The 16,200-nt window shown below is 40.5% G+C and overlaps 2 protein-coding genes across 2 annotated transcripts in view; one reads left to right on the forward strand and one right to left on the reverse strand.

Annotated features, from left to right (window-relative positions):
* ST6GAL2 (ST6 beta-galactoside alpha-2,6-sialyltransferase 2) overlaps nt 1-7,691 on the forward strand; it is a 243,964-nt gene extending 236,273 nt beyond the window's left edge. Inside the window, exon 7 of the mRNA XM_077296601.1 lies at nt 5,371-7,691. Within this exon, the coding sequence (XP_077152716.1) occupies nt 5,371-5,633 (263 nt within the window). The 3' untranslated portion in view covers nt 5,634-7,691. The remainder of the gene's footprint in view (nt 1-5,370) is intronic.
* Nucleotides 1-16,200, reverse strand: part of LOC143816355 (pinopsin-like) — a 405,676-nt gene that overhangs the window by 12,378 nt on the left and 377,098 nt on the right. Inside the window, exon 4 of the mRNA XM_077296602.1 lies at nt 11,461-11,694. Within this exon, the coding sequence (XP_077152717.1) occupies nt 11,461-11,694 (234 nt within the window). The remainder of the gene's footprint in view (nt 1-11,460; nt 11,695-16,200) is intronic.

Genomic DNA, 16,200 nt, shown 5'->3' on the forward strand with positions numbered 1-16,200 from the left:
ACAATTAGTAAAGGTACACCAAGAAATATACAAAAAAATTATATATATATATATATATATATATATATATATATATATATGTATGTATACCCATTCACATATTCTCAATTGCATCAGGGGCGTAAACATAAATCATGGAGCCCCATAGCAAAAGTCCTAATGGCCCCAAAACCCTTCCTAAAAGAAAAAAATGTATTCTGCAGAGTAGGTGAGGGCTTGGCGCATAGGCACAGTCACAGAAGTTCATACCTCACACATATTATTAACAGGGAATGGACACGTGTTGCAGCAAGTACACAGTAATTGTGCCCTCACTGAAGCCACATAATGTTTTCACCTACTACGATGCCACTCTCATGGCTCCCTGTGAGTATCATGCCCCCAAAAAATGCCCCTCCCACATACAGAATGTTACCCTAACAGTGAATTCCCTATGCAAGCATTGGAAGGTGACCCCAGAGTGATCCAAGCAAAGATAAATTCCCCCACAACATGGTATGATGTCCTCATAGCAATCTCTACACAGTATATTGGCCCACAGCCCTCTATACACAGTATGAGCAAGCAAAGGATTCTGTACCAAATATTAAGTGCTGTCTTTCTATTGTATCAAATACTTATTTCATTAAAAAAAAATGAAAATTAATTATGTAAAAATCATACAATGTGATTTTCTGGATTTTTTTTAAAGATTCTGTCTCTCACAGTTGAAGTGTACCTACGAAAAAAATTACAGACCTCTCCATTCTGTGTAGGAGGGAAACCGTGCAAAATCAGCAGTGTATCAAATACTTATTTTATCCACTGTATCTTTGTTGTAATCGTTCTTTAATTTTTCTAGTTTTCAATTTTACAATGGAGAGAAAAATTTATTTTTGTTTCATGAAAGCAGTCAGCAGGCAGGGCAGCTGTTTATGGATCTTTATATTCATAACATTAATACAAATGCGTCAATGTCTTTGCCCGATATGCATTTGGTAATTAAGATATTACGATATTCATATGAGCTAAACTTTGCTCAGTGTTTATGGGTCAATTATCACACATAAAATGAAAATGTAAGTGTTAATGAGGACTCCAGTTCTCCTGTTTCATCACTGCTGGGTACCCTGTCAGGCTCCTACTGTCCAGTCACAGGGATGTGACCACTACATATAGTGACTGGCTGCGGCAGTCATTTTTCCCTGTCACTAGACATCAGCAAACATGAGCAAGTTTCATATAGCCACCCAACGGCAGCCAGTACATGTACGGTGGCCATCTCTATATGGTGTGGGCTCATGAAACAGGAATGGTAAAAACTGACACACTGACCAATCACTGATGAAAGTTAGACAAAAAACACTGCTGAATAACGATCCGTGTTTTTACGTTCAAGAAAAATCACAAACATTGGAACTAGGCCTTAAGTTGTTAATGAACCATTTAAAAGCATAAAGACACCTAATTTGTACTAAATTCCCTCAAAAGTAGCTAATCTCAATATTCTTACACCGCACATAATGAAAGCTACAAAGACATAACACAGAGTCACTAATCCCTCAGATTCCACAATATTTTTCTATTAATTGTGAGCACAAAATGACGGTTCTAACCAAATACTGGCGGTCGATGCATCTCGGCAGGGCCGCATAGTTACATTTACCTTCCCACCTGCATATTTTCCCTCTATACTCACGCCCCCTATTCTGCTTTGACAGCTTTGGCCTCATAGAGCCCAATAAGGGTGGATATGGTTGGAAACCAAGCAGTTGGAGAGCTTTAGGTGTCCATTATTTATTCTCAGGTTACCTACTATATAGAGAAACTACACCCTAACAACTACGGTATTTGCTGCATGTAAATAATTTATAAAATAGGCTTGTCGTAAAATGTGTGCATCAAATTATCAAGGTCGATATTGTTTGACACAATTAAGAAAATGTTTCATGTTGTATATATATAATTTATTATAAAGCTTGTACGTGCTTATGCAAACTAGTAAATTGTTCCAAGCCAGTTTCTTAACCCTGCTGTTTTGTTCGCATTTACTATACACTTGTAGTGTTCCGGGTCACTATGACCCGGCTTATTAAACCTTGATTTTAGACACTCTAACTCCATTTTTTTTATACTTTTTGCTTACTAGACTGTTTGTGAACATGTTTGGTAGTAAAAAAAAAAGAAAAATGAACTAGAAATCTTTTTTTTTTTGTTTTTATTCTGAAAAAAAAGATCAATGAGCAAAACGAAAATAGAAAACTACACATATTTTGTAAAAAAAAACAAACAAAACGTGTACTGATAAGAGCAGAGAAGATAAGAACCCTTCTGAAAACAAGCAGATAAGCCAGGAAGACAGAATTACTTAGCTAAAAAAAAATTATTTGCAAGACTTTACAGCTCAGCTTTACAAAAAAAAAAAACGTCTTAGACAGCGCGTTCTGAGGAGTCCGTTCTGCGCATAATATACACGTGTAGTGCACACCTAGTGATCTCTCCGGATGCACTCTACATTTTAGAATAGACTGCGCACCAAAAATAATCAATATAAAGCCATTTTTATGGTGCGCAGATCTCAATGCATACCCCCGGTAGAGCGCGTGTACGACCCCATTGAAATAATTTAGGAAATAAATCAATTGATATACAATAGTAGATGCAATAAATAGACCCAACTGAGGTTATAACTCCTTTATTTCACTGAAAATATGGCCTCACAGCTGTAAAAAACGATGTCGGGTCACTATGACCCGAACACAACAAGTGTAACTTTTTGCGTGTAGCAAAAAGTAAACGAAAAAAAAAAAAAATACTCATAGGTAGGTCCCCCCAAATGAGGAAAAGTCAAGGAGTCTCAAGTTTTATAGACTTACAGAAAAAAATCTACAGGGCCGCAAAAGTCTGTTCGGGTCACTATGACCCGAACAGAACATTAGGGTTAAAAAATCAGTGGCCAAACCCAAGGGGATGTTTTCCAATACACACCTGCCACTTATGGAGGACCTGTCATCAGGTCAAAAGGCTATTTATTGCTGTTATTTTATTCCCGCTGCTCTCCTTAGTATTCTACTTTGGTAAAGATCGTAAAAATTAGAGCTAAATAAGAAGGACTCATACCTCTGAGATCCAATGGCAAATCTTAAAAAAATGGAATTGAGCAGCAGCTACAGGGAGAAAATGAACTGTTATTCTCCCTGCAGTCACTTGCTTCTAGTCATTGGGACCTTGACGACTCATATCTGCAGCGTGTGTAACGCATAAACATTTACAGGTGCATCTCACAAAATTAGAATATCATCAAAAAGTAATTTTTTTTCAGTTCTTCTATACGAAAAGTGAAACTCATATATAGTCATTACAAACAGAGAGAGATCTATTTCAAGTGTTTATTTCTGTTAATTTTGATGATTATGGCTTACAGCCAATGAAAACCCAAAAGTCATTATCTCAGTAATTTAGAATACTTTATAACACCAGCTTTAAAAAATTATTTTAAAATCCGTTATGTTGGCCTACTGAAATGTATATTCAGTAAATGCACTCAATATTTGGTCAGGGCTCCTTTGGCTTCAATTACTGCATCAATGCGGCGTGGCATGGAGGCGATCAGCCTGTGGCACTGCTGAGGTGTTATGGAAGCCCAGGTAGCTTTGATAGCAGCCTTCAGCTCGTCTGCATTGTTGGGTGTGGTGTCTCTCATCTTCATCTTTACTCTACCCCATAGATTCTCTATGGGGTTAAGGTCAGGCGAGTTTGCTGGCCAATCAAGCACAGTGATACTGTTGTTTTTAAACCAGGTATTGGTACTTTTGGCAGTGTGAACAGGTACCAAGTCCTGCTGGAGAATGAAATTTCCTCTCCAAAAAGCTTGTCAGCAGAGGGAAGCATGAAGTGCTCTAAAATTTCCTGGTAGATGGCTTCGCTGACTTTGGTCTTGATAAAACACAGTGGACCTACACCAGCAGATGACATGTCTCCCCAAACCATCGCTGATTGTGGAAACTTCACACTAGACCTCAAGCAGCTTGGATTGTGTGCCTCTCCAGTCTTCCTCCAGACTCTGGGACCTTCATTTCCAAGGTCTAGTGTGAAGTATCCACAATCAATGATGGTTTCGGGAGCCATGTCATCTGTTGGTGTAGGTCCACTGTGTTTTATCAAAACCAAAGTCAGCGCAGCCGTCTACCAGGAAATTTTAGAGCACTTCATGCTTCCCTCTGCTGAAACTGGTGTTATATAAACCAGCACATCCATTCTCAATAACCTTTTGGATGGTGCTCAATTTTAGTCTTTCTGTTAGCCCAACTATTCTACCTTCAATAACCTGCGCAGTGGGCAGGACGTCAGTCAAGAAAGAGTAGGTGTGCTAATGGCTAGGAGACGGTGACTGGTTACCAGTAAATGAGTTTTTATTAACTATAAGCCCTATAGCATCCTGGCAGTGGTTTATAACCGAACCTTTGATGATAGGTTGCTGTTTTGTAAAAATCATTTGCTATTTTTAGTTTTCCATGTGCTTTCATGTCAATTAAAGGGAATATTGCAATTTAACCCAAAAGCAGCATAAGGACGGGGTAGAGAGTCTAATTTGTGGGATGTGTCACTTTCTGAGCAGATTGTTGTAGTTTCAATGCAATCAGTGTTTTATCAGTCGGAGATTATCACTGTGCAGAAATGGACGTTACATGCAAAGAAGTATAGCCAATCTGTGTAACCCCATCCCCACCACTGATTGACAGCTTGCTCACAATGTACACTGTACACAGGAAGGTGCCAATCGGGTGTGTGCGAAGTTAAATGCAGCTCAACATTTTGACCACTGCTACATCTACAGCAGAGAAAACAGGGATTCTATCAAAACTGCACCAAGCAGCTCAGTAAGTGATAAATTGCTGAAATCAGGCACTCTGCCCCTACATCACACTGCTCTCAAATTACATAGCAAAACTGCTTACAGACTCCCTTTAAATGTATTATAAAAATGTGACCAATGGGAGTCTGACCACTGGGACCCAAGTGATCCCAAGAATAATGGTCACCATTTTCTAGATTATTTTCTATTGAGGCAAATGAGAGGGAACTAGGCCTTCATTCTTGGGATAGATGGGGACCCCATCAACTAATACCACTTTGATTGTTTCCTATATTATGTAATAAATAATTATAAATAATAAGCGCACTCTGGTTCTATAAAATATACAAGAGGCTGACCAGAAGATTCTTTTTTATCAAACTTGATAAACACATTTGCTTAAAAAATGTATCTTTATCTTGCACATGTAATAGGCTGAAAGATACTTGATGGAAAGAAAGATGGAAGTTGACATATTTCTGTCTGTATTAAATCACTGGTTCTTATATGCTTTTTTCTGTGCTTGTATTTGTTAGGTATTCTCATTATGATGTCCCTGTGTGAGAACGTGGACGTATATGAATATATCCCGTCCTACCGACAGACCGATCTGTGCCACTACCATGAGCAATATTATGACGCAGCGTGTACACTGGGTGCATACCATCCGCTCCTCTATGAGAAGATGCTCATACAAAGAATTAACCAAGGGACGGAAGACAATCTTCTCCGAAAAGGAAAAGTCACTCTGCCAGGCTTCAGTGCACTGCGTTGTCCCACAAATGAACACATTACATAAGAATGCATTGATTGCCTTTGGAAATGATGTGCAATAATTTGCTACTGTTGTTAGATCAACAATACTTGAAACAGATATTGCTTAGACCATTGAAGAGAATTGGTCTTTAATCTTAAACTTATTGGTGGCTGGGCTTAGGAATCTGTCTAGCCAATGAGTATTTATTACTAACTCCTTCAGAGCAAGGTGAACTCGGCTATGAACGGAGAAAGTGGTAATTGTGCGCTAGTTAGAAGGGGAATCAATATTCTAATGTGGACCTGGAGGAGCTGCTCCCATCGATCCATAATGTGCCATATTGTTACTATGTCATTAAGGAACTGTAAGCTTTCATGTGGATTTATAAATGCATCCACACATTTTCCTGAATGTGTGACCTTGATGTGCTAGAGCCGAGATATCGATTGAAACGGCTATGTGGCCATTCTAAGCAGTAGATATATTTCATGTCGGATGGACACATTCTCATTAGAAATGATGTACCGTATCATTACAAATATGAAAGCCATTCTAACATGATGTCCCAGAAAGAACTATTACATGAAGTGTTAATAAGGTATTTGTCTCTTGGGCCATCCATATAAACAGGGCACATAGGAGGCAGAAAATGCTTACATGTGAGCCAGTAATTGGATGGAAGACTCTTGATACTGTATGTCATGGTTTTGGTAATCAGAAAATACCACTGAAATATGTAACCATAGTGTTAATAAAAAGATGGTTGGAAAGCCAATGAGATGTGTCCAGAGACGGCTTTATCGTCTACTCCTCCTTCTGATACGTTGTTATTTTGCACATAAACTAACTAGAAATGTGATTTGTTTTTTCTCTTTGCTTATTTGGACGCTGTTAGACATCTGTATTAATGTGTCTGTCTTGTTCTGCTGCTAAAACTCATGCTCACCCTTCTGAACTAACACTGTTAAATCGACTAGGTTGCCAGGAACTTGGTCCAAACGCATAGTAAATAGCAAGACTGTTGCTTTGCAGGGATCGCATGTTAGAATATAGTGTGATAGATAGGAAGAAGAAGTGTAGTATGTGGAATGGGAGACTTCAGTATTTACGAGACTCCTCTTTACTGTATTTATGTTCAAACGATTTAGGAGATTTAAAGGGTGAGGGGTAGTAATGACAAATATGATCTAGGGAATTGTTAAGAAGTAGTTCAGTGTAAGTTACTACTTGACCCAAGTGACCACATGGGCACAGCTTTATACAGAGGTATTAATATATGTGGCACTTATTTGGTGCTAAGATATTGTACAGTAGAATTGAATTCTAAGTATTACATTTGCCTCACCCGCAAAACACTGTGCACCCACAAAATGTATACTATTGATCATCGCCATTCTTCGGGTTGCACTTTACCTGGGATTTGTCAACCGCTGATTTAGGTTAACTATGTGAATAGTTCTGAAGTGGGTGATACCTTGCACTTATACCTGATAATCCTAAGTACCGGTCTACAAGTGCGCAATTCATTGGTCATATGACAAGTATCCATTATGGAAAGGTGACATGTAATATTAAGAACACCCCGAGGAGACCATATGTGCTCCACTGAAGCAGGATCACTGTGCAGAAGATTTGGATTGTTTTCTTCAGTAATCTGGCTGGTGAACTTGCTCAGTGGCAGGTCTAGAGATTGTCGATACGCTTGGGTGGCTGGTCGAGAATTGCTGTGTTTATCTGTACTCCTTTCCACATGATGTAATGGATTATTACAAAATCCTCATCAAATAAATTTATTGTATTCTTTCAGCCTGAGTTGCAGGATCACTCATAAATTTTACCTGATCTTTTTGTATTCTTAGTGTTTTCAATTAGGAATCAGACTAATTTTTTTATAGCTTTGATGGTCTTTTGGTAAGTTTTTTTTTTTACTCTCTGGCTTATCGTCCATCTGATAAATTGTAAAATGTTTTCAAGGAACATCATTTTGAACAATGTTTGTACACATTTGAACTCTTTTTCTATTTTGGTTTTGTACATTTTTATGTATGCACAATGTATAGAATATTTCTTGTAAATAAACAGTTTGATTTTTTTAATTGAGCTCTGAGTTGGGTCATTTTATTGTTGTATGTCTACGTGCCAAGGATGCCTGGGTTGGACAATATACAGAAGACGTACATTCACCTGAGACTTAAGAACCTACTTGTATTTAGGATGTGCTGCAACAAAAAATAAACTCTCCAAAAATTAAATTGCAGCACTCAAAAGGAAAAAGTGTGAAATTATGGAAATCATAGGATCGATAGACATGTTAACTCCTTAACAACCAGGGGTATTTCAGTTTTTGAATTTCTGTCTTTTGCTCCCCTTCTTCCCAGAGCCATAACTTTATTTTTTGGTAAAAATGGCCATGTGAGGGCTTATTTTTGGGGGGATAAGTTGTAATTTTGAACGATACCATTGGTTTTAACATATCTTGTACTGGAAAACAGGAAAAAAAATTCTAAGTGAAAAAAGTGCAATTCCAGGTTTTTTTTACCATGTTCATTAAATGCTAAAACTGACCTGCCATTATGATTCTCCAGGTCATTATGAGTTCGTAGGTACCAAACATGTCTAGGTTCTTTTTTATTTAAGTGGTGAAAAAAAAATCCAGACTTTGGTAAAAAAAAAAAAAATAGTGCCATTTTATGAGACCTGTAGCGTCTCTATTTTTCATGATTTGGGGCTGAGTGAGGGCTTATTTTTGCACGCCGAGCTGACATTTTTATTCATAAAATTTTGGTGTAGATATGATATTTTAATCGCCCGTTATTGCATTTTATTGCAATGTAGCGATGACCAAAAAAAAATGTAATTCTGTTGTTTTTACTTTTTTTATCGGTACGCCGTTTAGCGATCAGGTTAATTCTTTCTCTATCTTGATAGATCGGGCGATTCTAAACGCAGTGATACCAAATATGTGTATGTTTGATTTTTTTTTATTTTGAATGGGCCGAAGGGGGGGGGGTGAATTGAACTTTGATTTTTTAAATATTTTTAAAAACATTTTTTTTACTTTTTGCATGCTTCAATAGTGTCCATGGGAGACTAGAAGCTGCAGTTGTCCGATCGGCTCTGCTACATACAGGTGATGATCAGATCGCCTGTATGTAGCAGAAATGTTCACTTGCTATGAGCGCCAACCATCGGGCGGCGCTCATAGCAATCTGGCTATGACAACCATAGAGGTCTGCTGGAGACCTCTAGTTGTCATGACAACCCATTGGTGACCTGGGCTCACGTGACGGGGTCACCGATGAGCGGGATTTCCGGCGCGCTTGCCAGAATCGTGAGTTAAATGCCACTGTCAGAGATTGACAATGGCATTTAACAGGTTAAAAGTCGCTGCTGGATCGCGATTCCACCCACGACTGTTAGAGGCACATGTCAGCTGTTCAAAACAGCTGACATATGCTGGGAAAGATGTCCATCATCAAAGGTACGGAGTCTGACATGGGCGTACTATTACCCCCAACTTCGCAATGGGGTTAATAACCTCATTCATAGCATGCCAAGGTGTGCAAGTATTTGGCGATAGGCATTTGTCTACTCAATACAGAAAAAATATTTATGTTTTCCAAATGTTGTTTCCAATTCTAAATCATTTGCATATCATTAACATGTCATGTGATTTTCACAATTCCACAACTTTTCTTTTGTGGTATTGCAATCAGCTATAAATTGTTCCAACACAAAAATAATGCTGAAGTGACATAATTATTCAATCAAGTCACCTCCTTAAATACAAAGTGAAAAAATAAAAAAATAAATGTAAAAAATGCTTAGAGACAAAAATATTCTTACATCAACTTCTTCCTCCTTCACAAACTTTTTTTTTTACTCTCAAGAGACTACGGCTTTTTTTTTGGCTGTAGTCACGCTAGGATCACAACAGTTTGCATTTTAGAAAATTATTGAAGCAGTAAAAAAAATCACAGCATGGCTGCAAAGGATGAGCGCAGCCTAAGGGCTGTCCCACACGTCCAGATAATTCCGGTACCGGAAACAATCGGTACCGGAGTTATCCGTGTCCGTGTGCCCCTGCGTTTCTGGTGAACATCAGTGTGGCACACGTGTGCCGTCCGTGTGCCCACTGGGTACCACACGCACCGTGCTGGGTACCACACGTACTACCAGCATCTGGTGCTGAATCCTCCCTATGGGAGGTGGAGCCGCCTATTCATGACTGTAAATGAGCGGCCCCACGTGACCGCATACAGTGGAAGCCGCGGCCAGACCAGGAAGCACCGACAGCCAACGAGGGAGCGGGTGAGTATTTTCAGAACAGCGGGGGGGCGTACAGGGGGTGGAAGGGCGGGGGACACATAGATCTTTATTTTAAACACTATTATTCATATTTTCTCTGCAGCAAATGCTGCTGCAGGGAACATATGGATTGCGGCTTCAGCACCACGTGGGGGGGACAGCGCTTACTGTAGCGCTGTCTCCTGCACGCACACGGACTGCAGACGGACAACGTTGACTTTAATGGGTCCGTGTAATAAGTGCGCTCCCACGAACACTGACATGTCTCCGTGTTTGGCACGCGGAGACACGGTCTGCAAAAAATCAATGACATCTGCACAGATGCATTGATTTTAATGGGTCTACGTGTGTGAATGTCTCCGGTACGTGAGGAAACTGTCACCTCACGTACCGGAGACACTGACGTGTGAAACCGGCCTAATAAAGGAGAAAACCAGAGAAAAAGCAGTGTACTAGTCCAGAATGATAAAAAGTATAAATTTTATTAGAGATATAAATACAACAGGACATAAGCAACAGCAAAGGCTAAAATCGGCAGACACCTGCAAACTGCATAGTAGGGGAGCAGAGCGGCACAAACACCCAATCAATCATAGTCAAACATAATATAATGCCTAGTCTAGGCATCAGATGCCAAAAGATAATATCAAATATCTGAACGACATCCCACCAATGTGGACAGATTTGTATCAACACGGCATTCATATAGTATATCCAGAAACATACCTAGTAGCGATGAGCGATGTGCCACGCTGCCCCCCCCCTGATAAAGGAGTAAGAAACCAGCACGGGTTCAGTCACTACTGTGTGTTCAGTGAGCGGCGGCTGTAACCATGCCCCCAGCACTGACTGACAGCAGCTCAGCATTAATGACTAATCCCGAGCTGGTGCCACCCCAGTGACTAAACCGGAATGCTGCCGGGAAGAATAAAGCTCATTTTCTCCCGGCAGTGGGGTCTAAGTGCTGACACCGGGCAGGTTCACAACGTTATTAACCTGCAGACTAACTCCATATCTGCAGGTTAAATGGAACCTGTCAGGTCCCCCGTGCCCCAAGAACCACCCCGCCTAACAGTCCCTTCATTACATTACACACATAAACAGATCTTTAGAAAAAGAATTTCTAAAGTCTATTAATGATATGTAAATGAGGCTTTGACTAGTAGACTAGTCAAACAGACTAGTTGGCCCACTTGGCATGTTGTCATACCACTGTGGGCATGATAACATGATTTACAAGCGCTGGCGTCATCGCCCTATGGACTAGTCAAAGGACTCATTTACATATCATAAACGGACTTTAGAAATACTTTTTCTAAATATCTGTTTGTGCGTGTAATATAACTTTATTCACATGTAATCTTTTGTCATTTGTTGAAAATTCCAAACCTTGCAACAAATCTGCAGCAAATACACCGCATTTGAACATGGCCTATAATGTGTCTTTACTCTTTACTTATGGTTCCTTCACAGTTTATTATACTATGGCTTAAACAATTCTGGGAAAAAAAATACAATTCAAAGTAAAGCACAGTGAAACATAAATGAAATCACTTCTTACCTGCTTGTTCATGAATATGTAGATCAGTGGATTGCATACAGTACTGCTTTTGGCCAAAATTGAAGGTATAACACTTGCAACTGGAGTGACAATTCCAGGCCTTCCAAATGTTGCAAGCAAAGCAACCACTCCATAAGGCAGCCAGCAAATAAGGTAGCAGATGACAGTGGTGATCACCATGAACAGGACATGATACTCTCTCTTTCTGGCTGTACTTTTTCTTACTTTTCCAACCTAATTAAACATAAAATATAGTTAATAATGTACGTTACCTTATGTTACATCTTTAAAGAGCATTTCCCACAAATATCAAAAAAATCTACAGTAAATATAAGCCCTTAAATTGTCTTTGGTTCTCCAGTCAAGTAGGTAATAATGTTATGTCTTAAAGGGAATCTGTAAGCAGGTTTTTGCTATGTTACCTGAGCACAGCATAATATAGTGGCGAAGAACCCAATTCCATTGATTTATCACTAATTGTATTGATTGGTGCAGTTTTGACAAAATCCCTGTTTTCTCTGCTGTAGATATAGCAGTGCTCAGAATACTGAGCTCTCTGTAACCTGCTCACACCCTGTCATTTGTAGCTTCTTGTGTACACTGTGCTTCAAAAGTGAGCTGCCAATCATTTGTACGGCTAAAGGTACCTTCACACGAAGCGACGCTGCAGCGATAGCGACAACGATGTCGATCGCTGCAGCGTCGCTGTTTGGTCGCTGGAGAGCTGTCACACAGACCGCTCTCCAGCGATCAACTATGCCGAGGTCCCCTGGTAACCAGGGTAAACATCGGGTAACTAAGCGCAGGGCCGCGCTTAGTAACCCGATGTTTACCCTGGTTACCAGCGTAAAATCTAAAAAAAACAAACAGCACATACTTACATTCACGTCCCCCTGCGTCCACTTCCTGACTGACTGAGCGCCGTACAGTGAGAGCAGAGCGGTGACGTCACCGCTGTGCTGCTTTCACTTTCACTTTGCGGCGCTGAGTCAGAGGAGGAAGCAGACTGCAGGGGACGCAATGTGAGTATGTGCTGTTTGTTTTTTTTACATTTTACGCTAGTAACCAGGGTAAACATCGGGTAACTAAGCGCGGCCCTGCGCTTAGTAACCCGATGTTTACCCTGGTTACCAGTGTAAAATATCGCTGGTATCGTTGCTTTTGCTTTCAAACACAACGATACACAGCGATCGGACGACCAAATAAAGTTCTGGACTTTATTCAGCGACCAGCGACATCACAGCAGGATCCTGATCGCTGCTGCGTGTCAAACGAAACGATATCGCTAGCGAGGACGCTGCAACGTCACGGATTGCTAGCGATATCGTTATAATGTCGTTTCGTGTGAAGGTACCTTAAGTTTACACAGATTAGCCAGTCTGGCATGCACAAGAGACCTAGTCCTAATCCCCTGCTGATAACATTTTATTGTTTTGAAAATAACGCACACAGCTTAGTAAGTGACATATCCCTGGAATCAGGCTTCCTTGCTCTATATTATGCTGCTCTCAGATTAAATAGCAAAAACCTGCTGACAGATTCTCTTTAAAGGCTTTGCACTGACAAGGCATCCACTATGCATAGACTCTATTATGGCATGTGAAAAGGAGGAAAGCCGTTGCTAATTTAGTTCAAAGATTACCCTGTATTTTGGAAAAAAGTTTGCTACATTAGGTTCCTATGACATTAACAGCAGTATACTGCGGTATCTAGATGTTGGACCAATAGTGACCAGTTCATTGTCAATATGGGACTAACCAGTCAGAAACTCAAAAATTAAGCATGAATACAGTGGGGGAAATAAGTATTTGATCCCTTGCTGATTTTGTAAGTTTGCCCACTGACAAAGACATGAACAGTCTATAATTGTAAGGGTAGGTTAATTTTAACATTGAGAGATAGAATATCAAAAATAAAATCCAGAAAATCACATTGTATAAATTATAGGAATTTATTTGCATTTTGCAGTGAGAAGTAAATATTGACCCCCTACCAACCATTGAGTTCTGGCTCCTACAGACCAGTTAGATTCTCCTAATCAACTTTTTACCTGCATTAAACACAGCTGTCTTACATAGTCACCTTTATAAAAGACTCAGTCAGAGTCTAACCTCTACAACATGGACAAGCCCAAAGAGCTTTCTATGGATGTCAGGGAAAAGATCATAGACCTGCACAAAGCTGGAATGGGCTACAAAACCATAAGTAAGACGCTGGGTGAGAAGGAGACAACTGTTGGTGCAATAGTAAGAAAATGGAAGAAATACAAAATGACTGGGGCACCGTGAAAATCTCACCTCATGAGGTATCCTTGATCATGAGGAAAGTGAGAGATCAGCCTAAAACTACACAGGGGGGAATTTGTTAATAATCTCAAGGCAGCTGAAACCACAGTCACCAAGAAAACCATTGCTAACACATTACACCGTACAGGTTTAAAATCCAGCAGGCCCATCTGAAGTTTGCCAATGAACATCTGGATGATTCTGTGAGTGATTGGGAGAAGGTGCTGTGGTCAGATGAGACAAAAATTGAGTCTTTGGCATTAACTCAACTCGCAGTGTTTGGAGGAAGAGAAATGATGCCTATGACCCAAAGAACACCGTCCCCACTAATAAGCATAGCGGTGGAAACATTATGTTTTGGGGGTGTTTCTCTGCACAGGACTACTTCACCATATCAATTGGAGAATGGATGGAGCCATGTACCGTAAAATCCTGAGTGACAACCTCCTTCCCTCCACCAGGACATTAAAAATGGGTCATGGCTGGGTCTTTCAGCAAGACAATGACCCAAAATATACTGCCAAGGCAACAAAGGATTGGCTCAGAAAGAAGCACATTGACCCCATTCTGATGTTGGGCATAATAATTATGTACACCCACGTCGGACTCCGTCCCTTTGATGTGGGCTCCGACGGTGAGCCCACATCTATCCCGGCACATGTCAGCTGTTTCCAACAGCTGACATGTGCCTGGAATATCCGCTGGTAGAATCACGATCCACCCGTGGCTATTAACCCCTTAATGCTGCTGTCAAATGCTGACAGTGCCATTTAACTCGCGCTTCTGGCCATCGGGCCAGAAATCCGCCTACCGGTGACCCTGTCATGTGATCGCATGTGACCGGTTCATTGGCATGACAACCAAGAGGTCTCCTGGAGACCTCTATGGTTGTCACTGCCAGATTGCTATGAGCACCACCCGGTGGTCGGCACTCATAACAAGTGAGTAATTGTACTACATAGGGGCGACTTGATCATCGCCTGTATGTAGCAGAGCCGATCGGGTTGTGGCAGCTTCTAGTCTCCCATGGAGACTATTGAAGCATGCCAAAAATGAAAAAAAAATGTTTTTAAAAATATTAAAAAAATTAAAAAATATAAAAGTTCAAATCACCCTCCTTCGCCCCATTCAAAATAAAACAATTAAAAAAATCAAACCTACACATATTTGGTATCGCCGCATTCAGAATCACCCGATCTATCAATAAAAAAAAAGGATTAACCTGATCGCTAAATGGCGTAGTGAGAAAAAAGTCATGGTCCCGCCACAGAGCTCGGGCATATCATTAACTAAAAACTTCTAACACTGATTACACAAGAACCGCAAGACGGATTTCTTCACCCAAGGTTTCTTATAGATGTGCCTTTTCTGGGTTGGCTGGGAGCTGATGTTTTTAGGCTTGGAGAGCAATTTCCATGGCCCCTTCCTAGGCTAATAATATTAGCCTGCAGCTGTCTGCCTAGCCTCAGTTGGTTATTAATTATAGGGGGCCTATGTCATTTTTGGGGGGTGGTCCGCCATTTTAATAACCAGTAAAGGCTAAGTATAAAGGTCTGAGATCATATTAACAGCCTTGGAAGCTCCATGGGCATTACCCTCTTCCTAGGCTACAAACATCTGCCCTCAGCCGTCGGCTTTCCTTCTGCTGGTTTAGAAAAATGTGCAGGAGCCCACACCATATTTTTTCAGAAAAACAATCATTTACTAATTAAATACACATACAGTAAGATTGTAAGAAGAGGAAAGATTGTAGACCTTCGGCAGATCTTAAAGTATATCTAAACGCAAATGATGCAAAAGCTCAGAAGTTCTGTACCAATGGGACAGGACTTTGAAGGAATTTTCTTGCAAAAGTATGCACCTGGAAAAACCGAGTTTGATAGAATGGACTTTACATCCATGTGCCTTGTCTAATTTTAAGTGCTACCATGGACGTACATGTGGCAAAACTACAACACTGGTCAAAACTTTAAAATGCATATTTATGCAATGGTTTTCACTGGGCCGCCATCAGGGCATTACTGCCTTCACTGGTGTATGGAGCCCGGTGAACTTCTGCTCATCTGCTTACCAGGCCCCAGGGGGCAGAGGTGGGCTGCTGCACACATCTCGTCTTTGAAGAGAGCTTTCATAAAGCTCCATGGTGGACAACAGAATGGCAGCGGAGCTGCAGGGCTTTGTATGAGAGGTAAGTATGACAAACTTTTTAAAATAAAATTAATTAATTGGGTGTGGGGGAGAAAATGATGATGAATTGAGGGTGGGGGAGCGCAAATAATGATAAATTGAGACAGGGGGATGGGCAACAGCAATGATAAATTGAGACTGGGGGTGGGGAACAGAATATGATGAATGGAGGCTTGGGGTGCAGAACAGCAAATAATGATAACTTGAGGGTGCGGTATAGGAGAGAGCAAATTATGATGAACTGAGGGTGGGGGAGAGGAAATGATGA

This window comes from Ranitomeya variabilis, chromosome 3, assembly GCF_051348905.1.
Source record: "Ranitomeya variabilis isolate aRanVar5 chromosome 3, aRanVar5.hap1, whole genome shotgun sequence".
Taxonomy (NCBI): domain Eukaryota; kingdom Metazoa; phylum Chordata; class Amphibia; order Anura; family Dendrobatidae; genus Ranitomeya; species Ranitomeya variabilis.